This window comes from Arvicola amphibius, chromosome 3 (genome assembly GCF_903992535.2).
Source record: "Arvicola amphibius chromosome 3, mArvAmp1.2, whole genome shotgun sequence".
Taxonomy (NCBI): Eukaryota; Metazoa; Chordata; class Mammalia; order Rodentia; family Cricetidae; genus Arvicola; species Arvicola amphibius.
Genome location: NC_052049.1, coordinates 176948682 through 176964224, shown reverse-complemented (window position 1 = coordinate 176964224; position 15543 = coordinate 176948682). Strand labels below are relative to the sequence as shown.

Sequence of the window (15543 nt, the reverse complement as noted above, 5' to 3'; positions counted from 1 at the left end):
CTGGGGTGGATGTCAGGTATTCATTCTCTCACCTTTTAGATTAGGGCAGAGCCTCTCATTGAACCCAGAGCTCACTGATTCGTCTGATCTCCCTAGCCAGCATACTCCAGGTCTTGTCTCTGCCTCCCAGAATTACAGGAAGGCTGCTGTTCTGGTATTTACAAGGTTGCTGGGGATCCAAACCCTTGTCCTCAAGTTGGTATGACAAGTGCTGCATCTGCACAGCTATCTCCAGCCCCTGGAATTGTCTGATTGCATTTTTTTAAAGAGGGAGAACATGTAGTCTGTCAAGATTCATTACTAAAATTAGATGCCTAGAGTTTACTTGAAGTTGGACAGGGCGTGCTAACTATGAGTTGACGGCAGCAATGGAAAGCTGATGGACTCATCAGAGTCTCTACATACTTTTTCTATGCTCAAAATCAAGAGAAATTTTTAAAGATTTATTTTTATTTTATGTATATGTGTGAATATTTGTATGCCTGCATGTGTGCCACATGCCGGCACCTACAGAGGCCAGAAGAGTGTCAGGTCCCCTGGAACTGGAGTTACAAAGTGGTTGGGAGCTACCTCATGTGGGTGCTGGTAACTAAATTTGGGTTCCCTTGAAGAACAGCAAGTATGCTTAACCACTGAGTAATAACATGTGTTTAAATGTCACTAAGCCAGTTCCTTATTAAAAGAAGTATTAAGAAAATAATACTTTTGTATGTTTGTGGTATGTACGTGTATGAACGGATGTACCTGCATGTATGTGCATGTGTATGGAAGAACCATGGGTTAAAGTCAGATTCTTTCTCAGTTGGTGCCCACCCTATTGTTGAGACAAGTCTCTTATTGAACTTGGAGCTCACGGACTGCATAGGCTGGCTGGCCTGTGGGCTTCAGGAATCCACTCAGCTGTCACTCCCCCAGAACACTCAGATGTGTGCTGCCATACTAGGCTTTTACATAAGGACTAGGTATCCAGGCATTTATCAGCTGAGCTATGCCCCGGTCCCGAGACCACGCTCCACACATTCCTAGTCAGGGGCTCTGCTGCTGACACAGGCACAGAGACAAGTTTAAAGATGGAGCTACTAAGCGGGGCAGGTGGGGCAGCCTGAGATCTAGCACCTGGTAGCAAGAGGCCCAGGAGCTCAAGATCATCTTTGGCTATTTAGCAAGCGTGAAGCTAGCCTGGGCACATGAGTCCCTGTCTCCAAAGAACAAAACAAAAGCCTAAAGAAAATGAATAAATAAAGGACGCATTTATTATGATAACAACAAGAACTAAAAGCACCTTGAAATTTAAAATATACATTTACTATTTGTATATTAAAACAAACAAACTTGGAGGTCCAAGCACAATTCGTAGAATTGGGTCCACTCCACCCACAATACAGGATTTAACATGCTGAGTACAGAGCTCTCAGCATCTGCTGCCAGGAGGCACATCAGAGAAGCTGGCCCCTCTATGTATCTGTGCAGATGGCATTCTATTGTAAGAGGCACATCAAGTATGTATGGTGATTCAGAATCCTCTGAACTGCTTTCTAGGATATAATACCAAAGAGTAACGCAGTTACTGTCTCCAAAGTATCCTCTTCACAGGCCATCAAGATCTAACACAAAAGATACCTTATTTTCACACACCTAGATCCCGGCGGCATTTTCAAATAGGCCTTTAGAGAGTAGCTGTAGGTTCACAGAAAAACTGAGAGGAAACTAGCGTTCCCATATATCTCCTGTCCCCACAGCTGCAGTCTCTGCTTATGTCACTAACGTACACACCTGAGCAGTACACTCAATTCAATCAGAGAGCCTGCACTGGAAACCATTACCATGGAAGTTCATCAAACACAACACAACTGGCTCCCTTTACTATGCACAATCCAGATGACTGTTTCCAACAATTCAATCAACACATATTTCCTACAACGTTTTCTTACCTTTTTTCTGTATTAGCAATAAAGCAGTAACTAATCTCTGACAATAATATCCATTTATTCTCTGCTTAGACACCAACACTTTAAAATGTCCAGGTTCAAGAAACTCTTAATACATCCCAGATTCTTTGCTGCAGCTGAACAGGGGCAAATCTGGCACTCAGACAGTAGCTTTTATTCTTCAACTGTACGTAACTTCTTAAGAAAACACCTGTCAATGTCTGACTCACATCTTTAAACTGCTGCTTCTAATTAACTGGTTATTTGGAAAGTGGAGTCACTTGAAGAACTCAGAAGCTCACAGAAAAAAAAAAAACTACCTATCTCACTAAGCTCTGTGTCTTTCCACTTATGAAGGAAAGAAAGCAGCTCAAGGTCATTGCCGTAGCTAAAAAAACACTACATGGGGGCTGGGCCGTGGTGGCACACACCTTTAATCCCGGGAGGCAGAGGCAGGCAGATCTCTGTGAGTTCGAAGCCAGCCTGGTCTACAAGAGCTAGTTCTGGGACAGGTGCCAAAGCTACAAAGAAACCTTTTCTCAAAAAACAAAACAAAAAACACTACTTGAATTGTAATCTAGTTTTTAAAAACTAGATTAAAAAAACTAGATTAAAAAACTAGATAAAAGTTATCCTTCAGGAAAAAAAATTGTTAGGGCAGTGACTAATTTCTCAGACCACTCAGTTCTGCAGTTTCCCGCCAACCCTATCTTCTTCGAATGGCAGATTTTGATTTTTCAGGACCAATAAAGTGGTATACATGATGTGCAGCTACCTTTGATTTCTCTTCATTTTCTCTGTAAAACTCTGCCATCTGTTCCTCCTGCTCTTCAATAACGTCCTTGAGGGTGTCCACCTGGTAGATCAGGTTGTTCTTCTCATTGTCGAGCTGTGCATTGGACACCATGGCTTTCTTGTATTTCTCTTCGACTTCAGACAAAGACTCCTAAATGACAAAAATTATCAGCTTGATATCCACAACCTGGTGGCTGCACACGAGTGACACAAGAGCAAAGCATGACCTAGCACATATAAAGAAGCATTTCCACACAGTGCAAGCAGGCTAGGGACTCCGTGTTTAGCAGCGTGCACATGTAACAGAAAGATGGTAGGAAAGACACTAATGCCTTTCTGGGAAGTATTCTCTTTGCATGCCAAGAACACAAAATAAAGCAGCAATGAAAAAGTGTGCAGAAAACGTGTTTTTAAAAAGTAGTAAATGTAGACAGAATCATTTTTATTTTCAGAAGAGCTTCTCTTATAGTTTTCAACAAGTAGATGTCTGGTGTTCGGAACGCAGCAGTTCGAGAGAACACAGCCTCTCTCAGCACAATCACACTTCTCGGAATTTTGCCATTTTTGGGTTTCAGTTTTCAGTATTTCCTCAGTGTGCTTAACACTAATGTAAATGGGATGAACATTTTAAATTATTTAAGAACTATTGCACAGTGCCTGAAATTTTATGTAATTCAAAAATTTTTACGTAATATACTATACAATATCTTAAGACAAGTAACTTTGTAATTGTAATTGCCTATTGACTTATTAAAAGATAAAAAGAAAACTAATTCAGAAAAGTAATCACTTTTGGAGATACTTTTTAAAACTAGTACAAATGTTTAACAAACCAAAATCGGTAAAATAGACCTAGGACTCCAGAACCTAACATATAATCAGTTTTTCGACAAAGGTGTCGACGTAATCCAAAGGGAAAGAGTGAATGATGCAGGGACAACTTTGTTCTGATGAATGAAGATGAATGACCACCTAAAACCATGCTCAAAAATTAGCTCAAAATGAACCAAAGATCTAAATGCAAAGCTAAAACCTTAAAACTCTAAAGGAAATACAGCAGTCAGTTTTCATGACTCTGGGTGGTTAATGGTTTCTTAAACACAAATTATACGAAGAGCACTATTAGTCAAAGAGAAAAGGGAGACCTTATTAAAATTTAAAACTTTACACTGCAAATGGCAGCCCACAGAATGGGAGGAAGTACTTGGAAGTGTTCTAATAATTGACTTCCATCCAGAACATTACAGACTCAATAACAAAAGGTTTAAAACTCAGGGTGATGACAACTTGAATAGGCAGATCCACAAAGAGGGTATACACATGGATGTATGCTCAGCACCGATACTCATTAGGGGATGCACATCAAAAACACCCAGTGTGATCCTATGTCTCATCTATTAAAATGGCTAGAATCCATAATCAAATCTTTAAGCACAGGGCTGAGGCCAAATGCCCAGTAGAAGAGACCACACTTCAACCTCAAGCAAGCTCCTTTCCCCTGAAAGAAAAAAGGATTAGGGAGAGTATGGTGAAGCTGAATTCCTTATACTGCGGTGGAAGTGGAAGTGGCTACTCGGGGAACAGTTGGGCAGTTTCTCAGATGTCCAACCATTTGATCCAGTAATTCTATGCTTCACAAATCAGAACTAAATACAGGTATGACTAAAAATCGTATTGAAAACATTTAACTAAAAGCATATGTTAAAAAGTCAACTATAAGAAGGTCCAAATTCAATAGTATCTATTCATATAATATCAAATTTCACCTAAGAAGTTAGCAGTAGAAAAAAAATCCTTATCACAGTTCAGTAGCATATAAAATGGGGTGTGAATCCATGAGTAACAGAATCCAATGAAGCTCAAAAACTAGGCACATGAACAAAATACATGATGCAAACAGATCCATGTGAAATTGGTACAAGATGATTTCCCTGTAAAAAGCACATAACAAACTCTTAAAATGGGGCTGGAGAGATGGTTCAGTGGCTAAGAACATTTGCTGTTCTTCTAAAAGTCCCAAGTTTGATTTCTGGCACCTATTACAGAGAGCTCACAACTATCTGTACCTGTGTCTCCAACTCTAAAACTCTGATGCCTCTTCTGGCCTCTGTGGGCAACCACTCATATACACAAACATTAAAAAAATAATTTTTTAAAGATTTATTTATTTATTATGTATACAGTATTCTGCCAGAAGAGGGCACCAGATCTCATTATTGAGTTTATATGGCTTACAGTTTGTCAGCCACCATGTGGTTGCTGGGAATCAAACTCAGGACCTCTGGAAGAGCCGTCAGGGCTCTGAGTCATCTCTCCAGCCCAATAAAAATATTTTTAAGAGAGTCTTCTAAAGTGCCAAGGTAGAAAAATATCCTAATCTTACTTACATTTTTAGTCAGTTTTATGAAAACAATTTTTTAATCTTTCCCAAGATCCACTGAATACCAGATCCAGAGGGAGAGACTGGAGATTTCTATTTTAAGTATCACTGGGTGATTCTGGAGTACACCCACATTTTGAAGCCACAGTATAAATGTTTAAGCTTTGATTATCTATGCCCAGCTACTCCCCCAATAAACATTCATAACCCAGTTGTGAAACCCTCTTACTAGTTCAGGAAGTGCCTTCATTATTTTATTCTTAGTTCCCTACATAAAGTAGACACTTCACATACTGACCAACTTATAGCTGATAAGATTTCTTCTCCTAGTCCATTAACTCTTCATTCAACAGTTTTTCCTGGACTTAAAGAGATAATCTATTCTTGCTTTCCTACAAATAAAAGGTATGTACAGAAGAACATTATATGGAAAGTCATAGACAAAATTAATCAATAAAAATGAAGCAGTACTTATATCAGACAATTTATACAAAGGCAGATCCATTGCTCTTGTTCTCAACCTCTCAAATCCTAGCTGAATGAATACAACAAACTGATAAAAGGCTGAGATAGTGACCAGCACATTCTAAGGAACTGACTAATCTTAACTGCTAGCCACCAAAATGTCAAGTCCTTGGAAAGGCAATATATACTTTCTGAGATTAGAAGAATGAAGGATGCTAAATTTGGGCTGCGAACCTCAGAGACATAGAGCCAGAACTGTGTCTTCATCTCTCAGAGCTAGGATTGTTCTGGTTAGATCAAGATTATGCTGGACACAAGTGGTTGCTTGCTGAAGCTAGCAACAGGTAAGGATGCAAAGATTCTAGCTGTCCAAGGGAAGTGTCCAGCTGTGCCTCTCAGCTTTTGAGAGAAATTTTTGAATGCTACATTTTTATAAACCTATATGGTTGATCCTAGCATCTGAAATCTTATAGTTTGGGTTTTGCTGTTTTACTTACCCAAAGTTTTTTTTAGTTGATTTTTTTTGAAGATGGGGGTTCTTGCTATGCCATTCAAACTGGTCTTGAACTCAGAGGCTCAAGTAATCTTCCTGTTTTAGCCTCCCAAGTACCTACGGCTTCAAGTGAGTATGACTGAGCCTGGTTCATACAAAGGTGTTTTTCTCTCTCCCCTTTCTTCTCTTCTATCTCCCCACTGCCACCTTGACTTCAGTTTGTTTGTTTGTTTGTTTGAGACAAGGGCTCACATAGCTGAGACTAGCCTTAAATTCCTGATCCTCCTGCCTCCACTTTCCAAGTGCTAGGATTAAAAGCACATGGCATTACACAAACTGTGATGGCTAGTCTAGGTTGCCAACTTGACTACATTTGGAATTAACTAAAACCCAAGTGGCTGCGTACACCCATGAGGGATTTTTCTTGATTGGACCATTTAAGGTTGGAAGACCTGTCTTAGATCTGAGCCACACCTTCAGGTGGCAGCCCACATAAGGACATGAACGTGGAAGCTTTGTTCTTGCCTACGTGCCCTCAGTCTTGCTAACAAGTTCAGGCCCTCACTGGGATTACAGCCTACTTCTTTGGGACTTCAGCATATACTGATAACCATCTGAGACAGCCAGCCTCACAGACCTAACAACTACAGAATTCTTGGACTTTTCCTAGGAAAATGGTCATTGTTGGAGTAGTCAGACCAGACTGCAAGTCACTGTAATAAATCCCATTTACACATGTGTGTGTACATGTTTTTGTATATACACACATATTCATTCTATCAGTTGTGTTTTTATAGAGAACCCTAGTACACAAACCAAACCCAAAGGATTGATGCACAGTAATTAATAATTTGTGAAGAAAAAAATCAAATAATCAGTGCTAACATGGCTGGAACAAGTCAAACAGCAAAAACCAACTAAAGGGCCCAATCAACTGTCTAACACTAAATCTTCTCTGCAGTACTCAGATATGAAACACCAGTGTCAGTTAGAAATGCATTAGGTTTTAAGGTTCTTGAATAATGTCATAACTAATACCTGATAATAGCAGCATTTATTGAACATTTTCAAGCTCTCCACATTGCTTTACTGCAGACAATTGCCTGAGTAGGTAACTCTGTCAAAGCAGGGACTATTTCCAAGCCTCTTCATCTCACAGAAAAAAAACCACACAGAGACTAAAGGAATGCAGGTTGGTCAGACAGTTGTTGTGGAACACATCCACTCATCCACTCAGCATAACTGCAATTAGCATCTTAATCAGAGCAATTGGAATTAACCACAACAGATTGGGCCTATTGGGGCTGGAGAGAAAGCTCAGTAGTTAAGAGGGAATATTGGCTCCTAGCACCCAGGTAAGGCAGCTAACAGTGACTCTAGTACCTCTGGCCTCTACCTGCACACACACAAATACACCTATTTAAAAGAAAAAAGAAATGATTGGGTCTGTTGACATTTTCTCATAACAAAAAGTGAAGAGAGGCCATTAGATCCTCACTTAAAACTTCCGGCCATTCCCTCCCCTCTGCACCTCCCTGCCAGCTGAATATACTTCTGCTCCAGATGCCCAGAATCTAGGAAGGCACACGAGTATACAGACTATGGAATATGGACTGAAGGGAGTGTCTATGCAGCGATGGAGAAGGCTAAATCCCTAATGGGGTGACTTTTCAGTGAAGGGACTGTTTGGGGGTCACCCATGTCCCTGGAAGTATGCTGGGCTGCTGCTGTTGTGCTATCTGAGGTGAGTAGACCAGTTGCACTAAGCGTCCCCAGAGAAAGTTAATGTAACACTAGGTTTTAATAATCTAATAATTCTGAAATGTTAACTACCAATTAAAAACTACTCTTAAAAATACCTAAGCAAAAAAGGTGGTAAGATTTTTATGGGGAGAAAAAGATTATAAAGCAAACTTCTTCCTTGCCCATACTCCAAGCAGAGGCAGCAATGCCATAAGTCAGGCTGTTTCCTGTTCTCATGGGTACACACACCCTCTTGCCTATTTTAATATAAACTATATACATACATTCTGTTCCACAACTTCCTGTTGGGGAATATTATTTTAAAGTGTGTGACTTTTGTTTATGCTGCATTTGTTTATCTGTGAAGCTGTGATTCTTTGCCTGTCTAAAACACTTGATGGCTCTAATAAAGAACTGAATGGCCAATAGTGAAGCATCGCAGAACAGCTTCCTACCTTTTCAATGTCATGAAAAGCTTGTACTCACTAAAAACAGGTACACTGTGTTATTTTGTGAATCTCTATAATTCTGTTTTAAAATTCAATAAAGTATTATTTTTAATAGTTTTTAAAATAGGTTTAGTCCTTTATAAAATCATCAAAGATGTTTATATTATTTATCCTTTTTAATACTATTTTACTGTTTTCTGAGCAATAGTGCATACTATCAGGTTATTCTATGGCATGGGGAAAACATTATAACACTCCTTATTAAAGGAAGGGTGGCAGTGAATCTAGGGAAAATACTCCAAAAGTAAACATAATAATCATGAACAACATTATAAGTTGTAAAGCAACAGCCCTTTTTAGTAGGATATGCCACAACACCATGGTCAGTCACCAACCAGATACATTTTTGTTGCAATTTTTCCAATTAAATGAATCATTTCAAGGATAAATAGAAATCTAAAGTCAAGTTCAATCATTCACAGAAAAGAATTAAGAGACGGCATCTTACCTGTTCAAATTTCAAATTTGTTGGCACTTTTATTCAAGGTATTTAATAAATTATAATATAAAATAAGAGGAAAATGTTTTAAATAAAATAAACAACAACAAAAAAGTTAGCAATTCCTCTGAATCACGTGATCGCTGTCTGGCTGTGCTGTTGTATAAGACATTAAGAAAGTATATATGTATCTAATATACCAGATTTGTTTCCTTGATGCAAGATGTAAGTTATACCACTAAGCCCTAAAGGGGGGATTAAACCTTAAGATTTAGATTAGTAAAAATAAATGGGCCCATTAACTGATTGAGTTTTCCTGATGTTTACTGACAGCTCACCTCAGGCTCCCAAGGGCACACCTCATGGGAGGGACTCTCATCCTTTTTGGTAACATGTGGCTGTGCTGAGTCACCTGTCAGAGTGCCTTGCATTCGCTCCTCTAGAGGCTTGCTGGTGTTTGTATCTAACACCTGTCATGTTTAATGAGACCTCAGGTTTCTTCACAATATCCAGCTTGAACTATATACTGAAACATGGGGTGGGACGCATAATCAAATGACCGACCGCCTGACACATTTATACTTCAAGTACAGACATCCTTGTGGGGAAGAGATACAGGCCATTCAAACTGACCTCCAAATTATTTTTTTAAGATTAGATCTCTTAATTTTTAAATTACATATTGTGTACATGTGTGTGTATGTGTGTGTGTATGTGTGTGTGTATGTGTGTGTGTGTGTGTGTGTGCATATACACAAATGCCAGGGTGCACATGTGGAAGTAGAGGACAACTTGCTGGTGGCAGTTCTCTCCTTCTACCTTTGGGTCCCAGGGATCCAACTCAGGACATCAGGCTCAGTGGCAAGGCACTTCACTCACGGAACCACCTTGCCAGCTCTGAGTTCTTTAACACACTAATATAAATATTCTTAACTTACGTACGGGTAAGAAAAAAATCAGTTCGCATGCCTTTAGGTCTCTTCTTTAAGGCTTCCTCACCTCTAAGACTGACTGGACTTGGTGACAGAATCAGGTAATGCTTTCATTGAGCTGGGAAGACTTTCAAGGTCCAGTTCTCAGTAAAAAATATCCTTAGAATATTTTAGATGTTTGTTTAATGTTGTATGGTTAAGACCCAAGAGACAACTAAAATTTTATAAGTCATAAAAACTGTAACGAGCTGGCTGTGGCAGCACACATTTAGAATCCCAGCACTGAGGCCAAGGCAAGAGGACCAAAGTTTAAGACCAGCCTGGGCTATACAGAGTCCCTGTCTCAAAATAATAAAAGTACAAGTTATAGTATCTTCTGCTCCAACTTTCCCCGAAACCTACACTGACATCTAAACATCAGCCCAGACTGCAGCTTCCCTGTCCTGTGTACTGCCGGTTAGGCACATGCTGGAAGGACACACACTGTTAGTAAAGCCATGAGCAGCAGGTTAATGGACTCTGGAACCACAATTACCAACACTTCTGCATACAGAGCATGCGTGGGCTACGAGGAGCCCTGTACCTTCAGTTCCTTAAGTCCCTGCATGTATCTCCCTTCTACATCATGTATCTGGTCCTTCAGGTCATAGATGTCCTGCAGGACATAAGAAGGAACCATCGCAAAATATATCTTAAAACTCAAAGTAATCAAATGGAAATACAACTTAGTTCGACTAAAACTAGAAAAATTCAAACATAAAAATGAGAACACCATCCCCATTCCCAAACCACTGCAAGAGGCAAATCCTTCAGATGACATTGGAACCAGAGAAATCAATCTAGTATCAATACTTCCTTGACACTGAATTCTTTGAAAATAGCACTAGAAAATGGAGATATAGATATACAGACATGGCAATATATATATATATATATATATATATACACATGTATATATATATTCTAACATTTTAAAAATGTTTTTTAATTTTATAAATCACAAATATTTTAGTGTAATACTTCACTTACAACTGGTAAATACATAGTAAATTAATTGAAAACAAATTTTATTCTTCATGCATAAGTTTTAAAAAACATAATACAGTATAAAAACTATGTTACTTTTAAATCATTTAGCTACTGAGCATATTAATTTGGGAGAAAGAGAAGGAAATTAAACACAAGAAAACAATTTCCAGGGGTAAATTCTATTCAGAGGATATCTTTAAGTGATGAAAAGAACATCTGCTCCAAATGTTTCCATAAATTCTTCTTTAAAAAAATAAGCCAACTTTTAAATGGAAAATATTATTTCTTAAGGCCAATCATGTCATGTAGAGTCAAGTAGGCTATAACTGCAACAGGACTCTGAGTGCAGCAATGGCAGCAGAATGGACTGTTGGAGACCATCTTGTTCTGTGCTTCCCCTCTGTGGTAGGTGAGCCGGCCTTGCACTCACTGATCCATTCAACAAGCATTTTCCTAGGGGTCCATCAGGAGTCAGGCACTAGGACCCAAAAGCTCATTTCTTTCTCAGAGATTATTCTTTCAAGGGAAAAAGGTAAAGGCTAAGTCTACGAAAAGAGCAACCTAAGGCCAAGACTGGAAGAAGGTATTTCAGTGTCCTTCTGTCCCATGAGAATGCAGCCCCTAAAGCAAGACTTTTCCTTATTTAAACTCTGATCAATAGCTCAAAGAACACTGGAATCTCCCAAGGCATAGATGCCACCCCACCGACTCTCCTGCCTGCCAGCTCTACAACTCCTCATTATCCACCGCCCTGCACTCTCACAGACAGGCGCCCGCCAGGCCACAGTGAGCCTCCTGTGCTCCGAGGCAGTGGAATGGAATGGCCACAGGCAAGCCCTCCAGGTAAGCCTGCTCTCACTCAACTCAGCCTCCCTTCCCACCTGCTCAAGCAAACCCACAGAAATATAAGAAACCTTACTTTTACAAAAAGAAAAGGAAAGAAAATAAACAAAGCAGATACCTGTTTGATCTTCCATCTCTCTTGACTGACTGCCCATCCTAATCCTAGTGTTGCAAAGTCACCTCAGGGCCACCTGCTTGCATTCCCTCCCCTGAAGTTTTCACTTGTCCACTTCTTCCTTCCTCACTGTTCAAGCCCTGGGTTATGTTCTCCTGTCATCTAATGCTCCCTCAGGACTGTGGCTAGAGTTACTCTTAAGATTGCAAATCAAATCATACTGCTCTCCTATCCAATGCAGGAAATTGTGATTTGTACCCCCAGAGCCCCATCTCACCCCCACTCCCTACTTTCTTTCACGAGCAATTCCTCCTTCTTTGTTACCCTAAACTCTCTAAGTCTTCTATGCCAATAACCCTCAAGTTCTCTGAATTCATTCAAGAGAGAATCCCCTCCAGTTTCCTTGCTTTATTTTTATTCTTCCTTCAAGACTTAGCTCTGAACTTGCTTCTCTGAAAAGTCTTGTGCTCTCTCTGTTCCTAGTCAAATTTACACAATGTCTTTCTGAACTAACTTATCCTGTTCTTGGTATCACTGTCTAGTTCGAATCTTTTCAGTGAATAGTGATCTCCTGAAGGGCAGAACATGATTGTTTACATTTCCACTGCCAAGTGTTCACAAACATGAGAGCGAGTGAGTGGGTAGGTGACTGCAGTTTTTCTCACAAGTCTTGATCTATTACTCAGAATAGAATCAGCAAATAAGACAATCAACATAATTTTTGGTACATTCTCATCTTCCAAATAATAAGGATGGAAATGTAACTAATGGATCAAGTAAACTTACTACTAGCTCAGGCATTTCTGTTGACCAAATATTATACCTTAGTATGAAATACTAAGAAACTATATTTAAGTACCTAATATGATAATAGCTCAAAAGGCTAATAATTTCCATAGTCAAAGGCTAATAATTTTCCAATTAAAACATGGCAAGGTGGTCTTCTTAAAGAATTACTTTCATATATATTGCATAACTGTTTGTCATTGACTGAATCCATTCCAATGTCATCACATCTTCAGGAAAGATAACTAAAGAAAGAATGATCTAATCCCTTGCTTTCCGCTCTGAAACATCCAAGTGGGATGTTGAGCTGTGATGACCAGGCCTTTACAGAAACTCTATTTTTTCCTCATAAGTCACATTAAGTGTTAAAAGCTCCATGAACTACAAAGAAACCAAAGCTGCTTTGCCAAGGCAGACAAACTATGGTTTACCCGCAGTTCACTTAACGAGGTGTCTGGGTCTATTAAGCTGCTGGTGTCCCCGCTGCCCCGTCTGGATGAGTTTCCACTTAGAGGTGTCGTAGCTGAGGCAGAATTTCGAGATGAAGGCTGAAAAAGAGAGACAGTGACACTGTGAGCTGTTCTTTAAAACCGTTTGCTGTGAAGACTGAACCTGGGCAGAGTGGTGGGAGCAGGTGAGCTTCAGATGAACATTCTAACAACACAGTCAAGAAGACCACTAGGAGCAGTTCACACTGTCAGCCTAGATGGGTCTGCAGAGAGAAGAGGGGCTAGTTATACCAAGTACCATTTCATTACCTCAAACACTATCAGAATCTAAAATTCAAAATTCATAGGTGAAAGTAATTTTATACAAGCTTTTGTATTCTAGGCTTTGTCCCATTCAAACACCACTCAGGTGAGCTGCCAGGTTAATTTAGAGTTGTTTTAGAAATTCATAACTAATGTCTAATTAGCACTTCCCTACTTTCGCTCCTAACATTGCTTAAGCATTTCATCTTTGCCGAGAAAGATGAACCTATTTGTAGCCAAGAGCAAGAGAAGAACAGCGCACACCGCTGTAAGTTTAGACTGTTCTCTCCAAAACCACACTCTTGACTAATAAATAGCAGAGATCTGTGCTACCTGGAATACTTGTAAGTCAAAAGAAATCACCTGAAATTTATTGAGTCCAAATGAGATTTAAGTATAAAATATGCACAAATTTTGAGGGCTTGTTGCAGAAGGAAGAGGGAACAAAGTACATCATAATAATTTTAAGTGGAGTACAGAGGTGCAGTTCTGTAATTCCAGCAGTAGGCTGAGGCAGAAGTCAGGGTTATATACTAGGACCCTGACTCAAACATCACAAAACACAACATCTACACTGATTCTATGTTGAAATGTGTTGGTTATTTGGGTCAATAATGTTTTGTTCTAGAGTGTGGCTTAAAAAATTATAACTGCATAGACTTATAGTTTTGCTTCACATTATAAAATTTAACACAGTAGATCATTTCCCTGGTTTCGTAAAAACTGTTTAGAAAACAGAAACTTTACTACAGAGGCACTCTTCTACAAGGGAGTTCTACTTTTCTTAGAGAAGTGAGTTATCTATAAGGAAAAAAATCAAAGCTATGGGTTTGTTGGTTCATTCCTAGATACTTCATTTCCATGTTTAATGGCTTTTCAATATCAGTTTTTAGAGTGGGAATCAAAGGAGTAGCCAAGAGCTTTAGGGATGACGTCCTGTGAAATAAGACGTGGCTTCTCTCTTCCCAGGGCTTTCACATGATCTAAGGCTGGAGGAATTTGAAGGGTCAAGCACAGGAAACAGACGATGGGAAGAGCAGCTCCATTGGCCAATTATACTGAACAAAATGAACGAGTCATAGGAAGCTGACCTTGAGAGCTCCATCCCATCAAGAATTTTATACTCACTCTTGTGTAATTTTCAGCATACTGTTTGTCTGATTTTTCATCCAACTAGAAAAAAAGAGAGATAGGAAGATCAAGAAGATGTTCAGCGTGCTGACTCTTATTTTGTGGAGAGATGAACAATCTCAACGGGGTTTTCTAAGTTCAGTGATGTGTGGAATCAAAAGTAAACACAATAAAACTGAAATAAAAGTTATAACAAAATGTCGAGAATTTTTAGTTCATATCCTAAAGAATATAGGTTGGAAGCAAGATACATGGATTCAAAATTTTAGATTCTTTAGACAGATTTTTCTTTTCATGGTATTTAATAAATACATTAAAGAAAACTGCATACAAAGCTCAATATAAGCAGAGAAACTATCAATACAAAAATGGTTTTTTTTAAAGACTTTTCTTTTTTTAAGATTATTTATTTTATGTATGAGTGTGCTAACTGTACGCATGCCTTTACACCAGAAGAGGGCATCAGATCCCTCTAACGATGGCTGTGAGCCACCATGTGGTTGCTGGGAATTGAACACCAGACTTCTGGAAGAGCAGCTGGTGCGCTTAACCTCTGAGCCATCTCTCCAGCCCTATAAAAATGGTTTAAATATTAACACACAGAATGCATGCATAAAACTATTTAATGCCAAAAGCAGGTTATATAAACATATGTTTCCTTACACACAGAGCAAACTCAAGTAGTACAAAAGGGGGTAAGAAATCGGCCTTTCTCCCCACCAGACCCTGCTCTGCCAAGAACAGCCAACCCCAAGTCTCTGGAAATCTTAACAACACTGCCGCAGACACATTGTTCATCTTCTTTTCCCCAAGCCTCAAAGTTTTAAAAATACTTCATTTTCTTCATAGCATTTCTTCTCCCCGGCACTGTGAGGCGGATCCATTTGTTATCTGATCTCTAGCAAGCAAGCCCTGTGTCTGCATATCCTTCTCTGCACTCGAACAAGGAACAGCACCTAGTGTGGAAGGGCTCAGGATCCACTCCACCCACCTGTACTCACAGGCTTCCAGACTAACCTGGCTTCTCAGACCAGCTTCAAGAAGCAAGGTTCCTTAAAGATCCATTCCAAAATTCTACCTAGAACTACGGGGAAAATTCAGAGGTGGGAAGCTTGGCTGGAGGCTGAGCACTTCCTAGCTGTGCCGGCTGGATCTGAATGTGTTCATCAACTCCAGTATCCATCTTTACTTGCTTATGCTTTT

The 15543-nt window shown here is 39.4% G+C and overlaps 1 protein-coding gene across 5 annotated transcripts in view; it reads right to left on the bottom strand.

Annotated features, from left to right (window-relative positions):
* The window catches only part of Lrrfip2 (LRR binding FLII interacting protein 2), a 113081-nt gene that overhangs the window by 29137 nt on the left and 68401 nt on the right, over window positions 1–15543 (bottom strand). For 3 of the 5 annotated variants that reach the window (XM_038322642.2, XM_038322643.2, XM_038322641.2), the window contains 4 exons: window positions 14338–14382; window positions 12889–13005; window positions 10268–10339; window positions 2704–2874 (listed from right to left, as the gene is read on the bottom strand). In XM_038322642.2, coding sequence (XP_038178570.1) covers window positions 2704–2874; window positions 10268–10339; window positions 12889–13005; window positions 14338–14382 — 405 coding nt within the window. The remainder of the gene's footprint in view (window positions 1–2703; window positions 2875–10267; window positions 10340–12888; window positions 13006–14337; window positions 14383–15543) is intronic. The other 2 variants (XM_038322646.2, XM_038322647.2) reach the window with 1 other exon arrangement.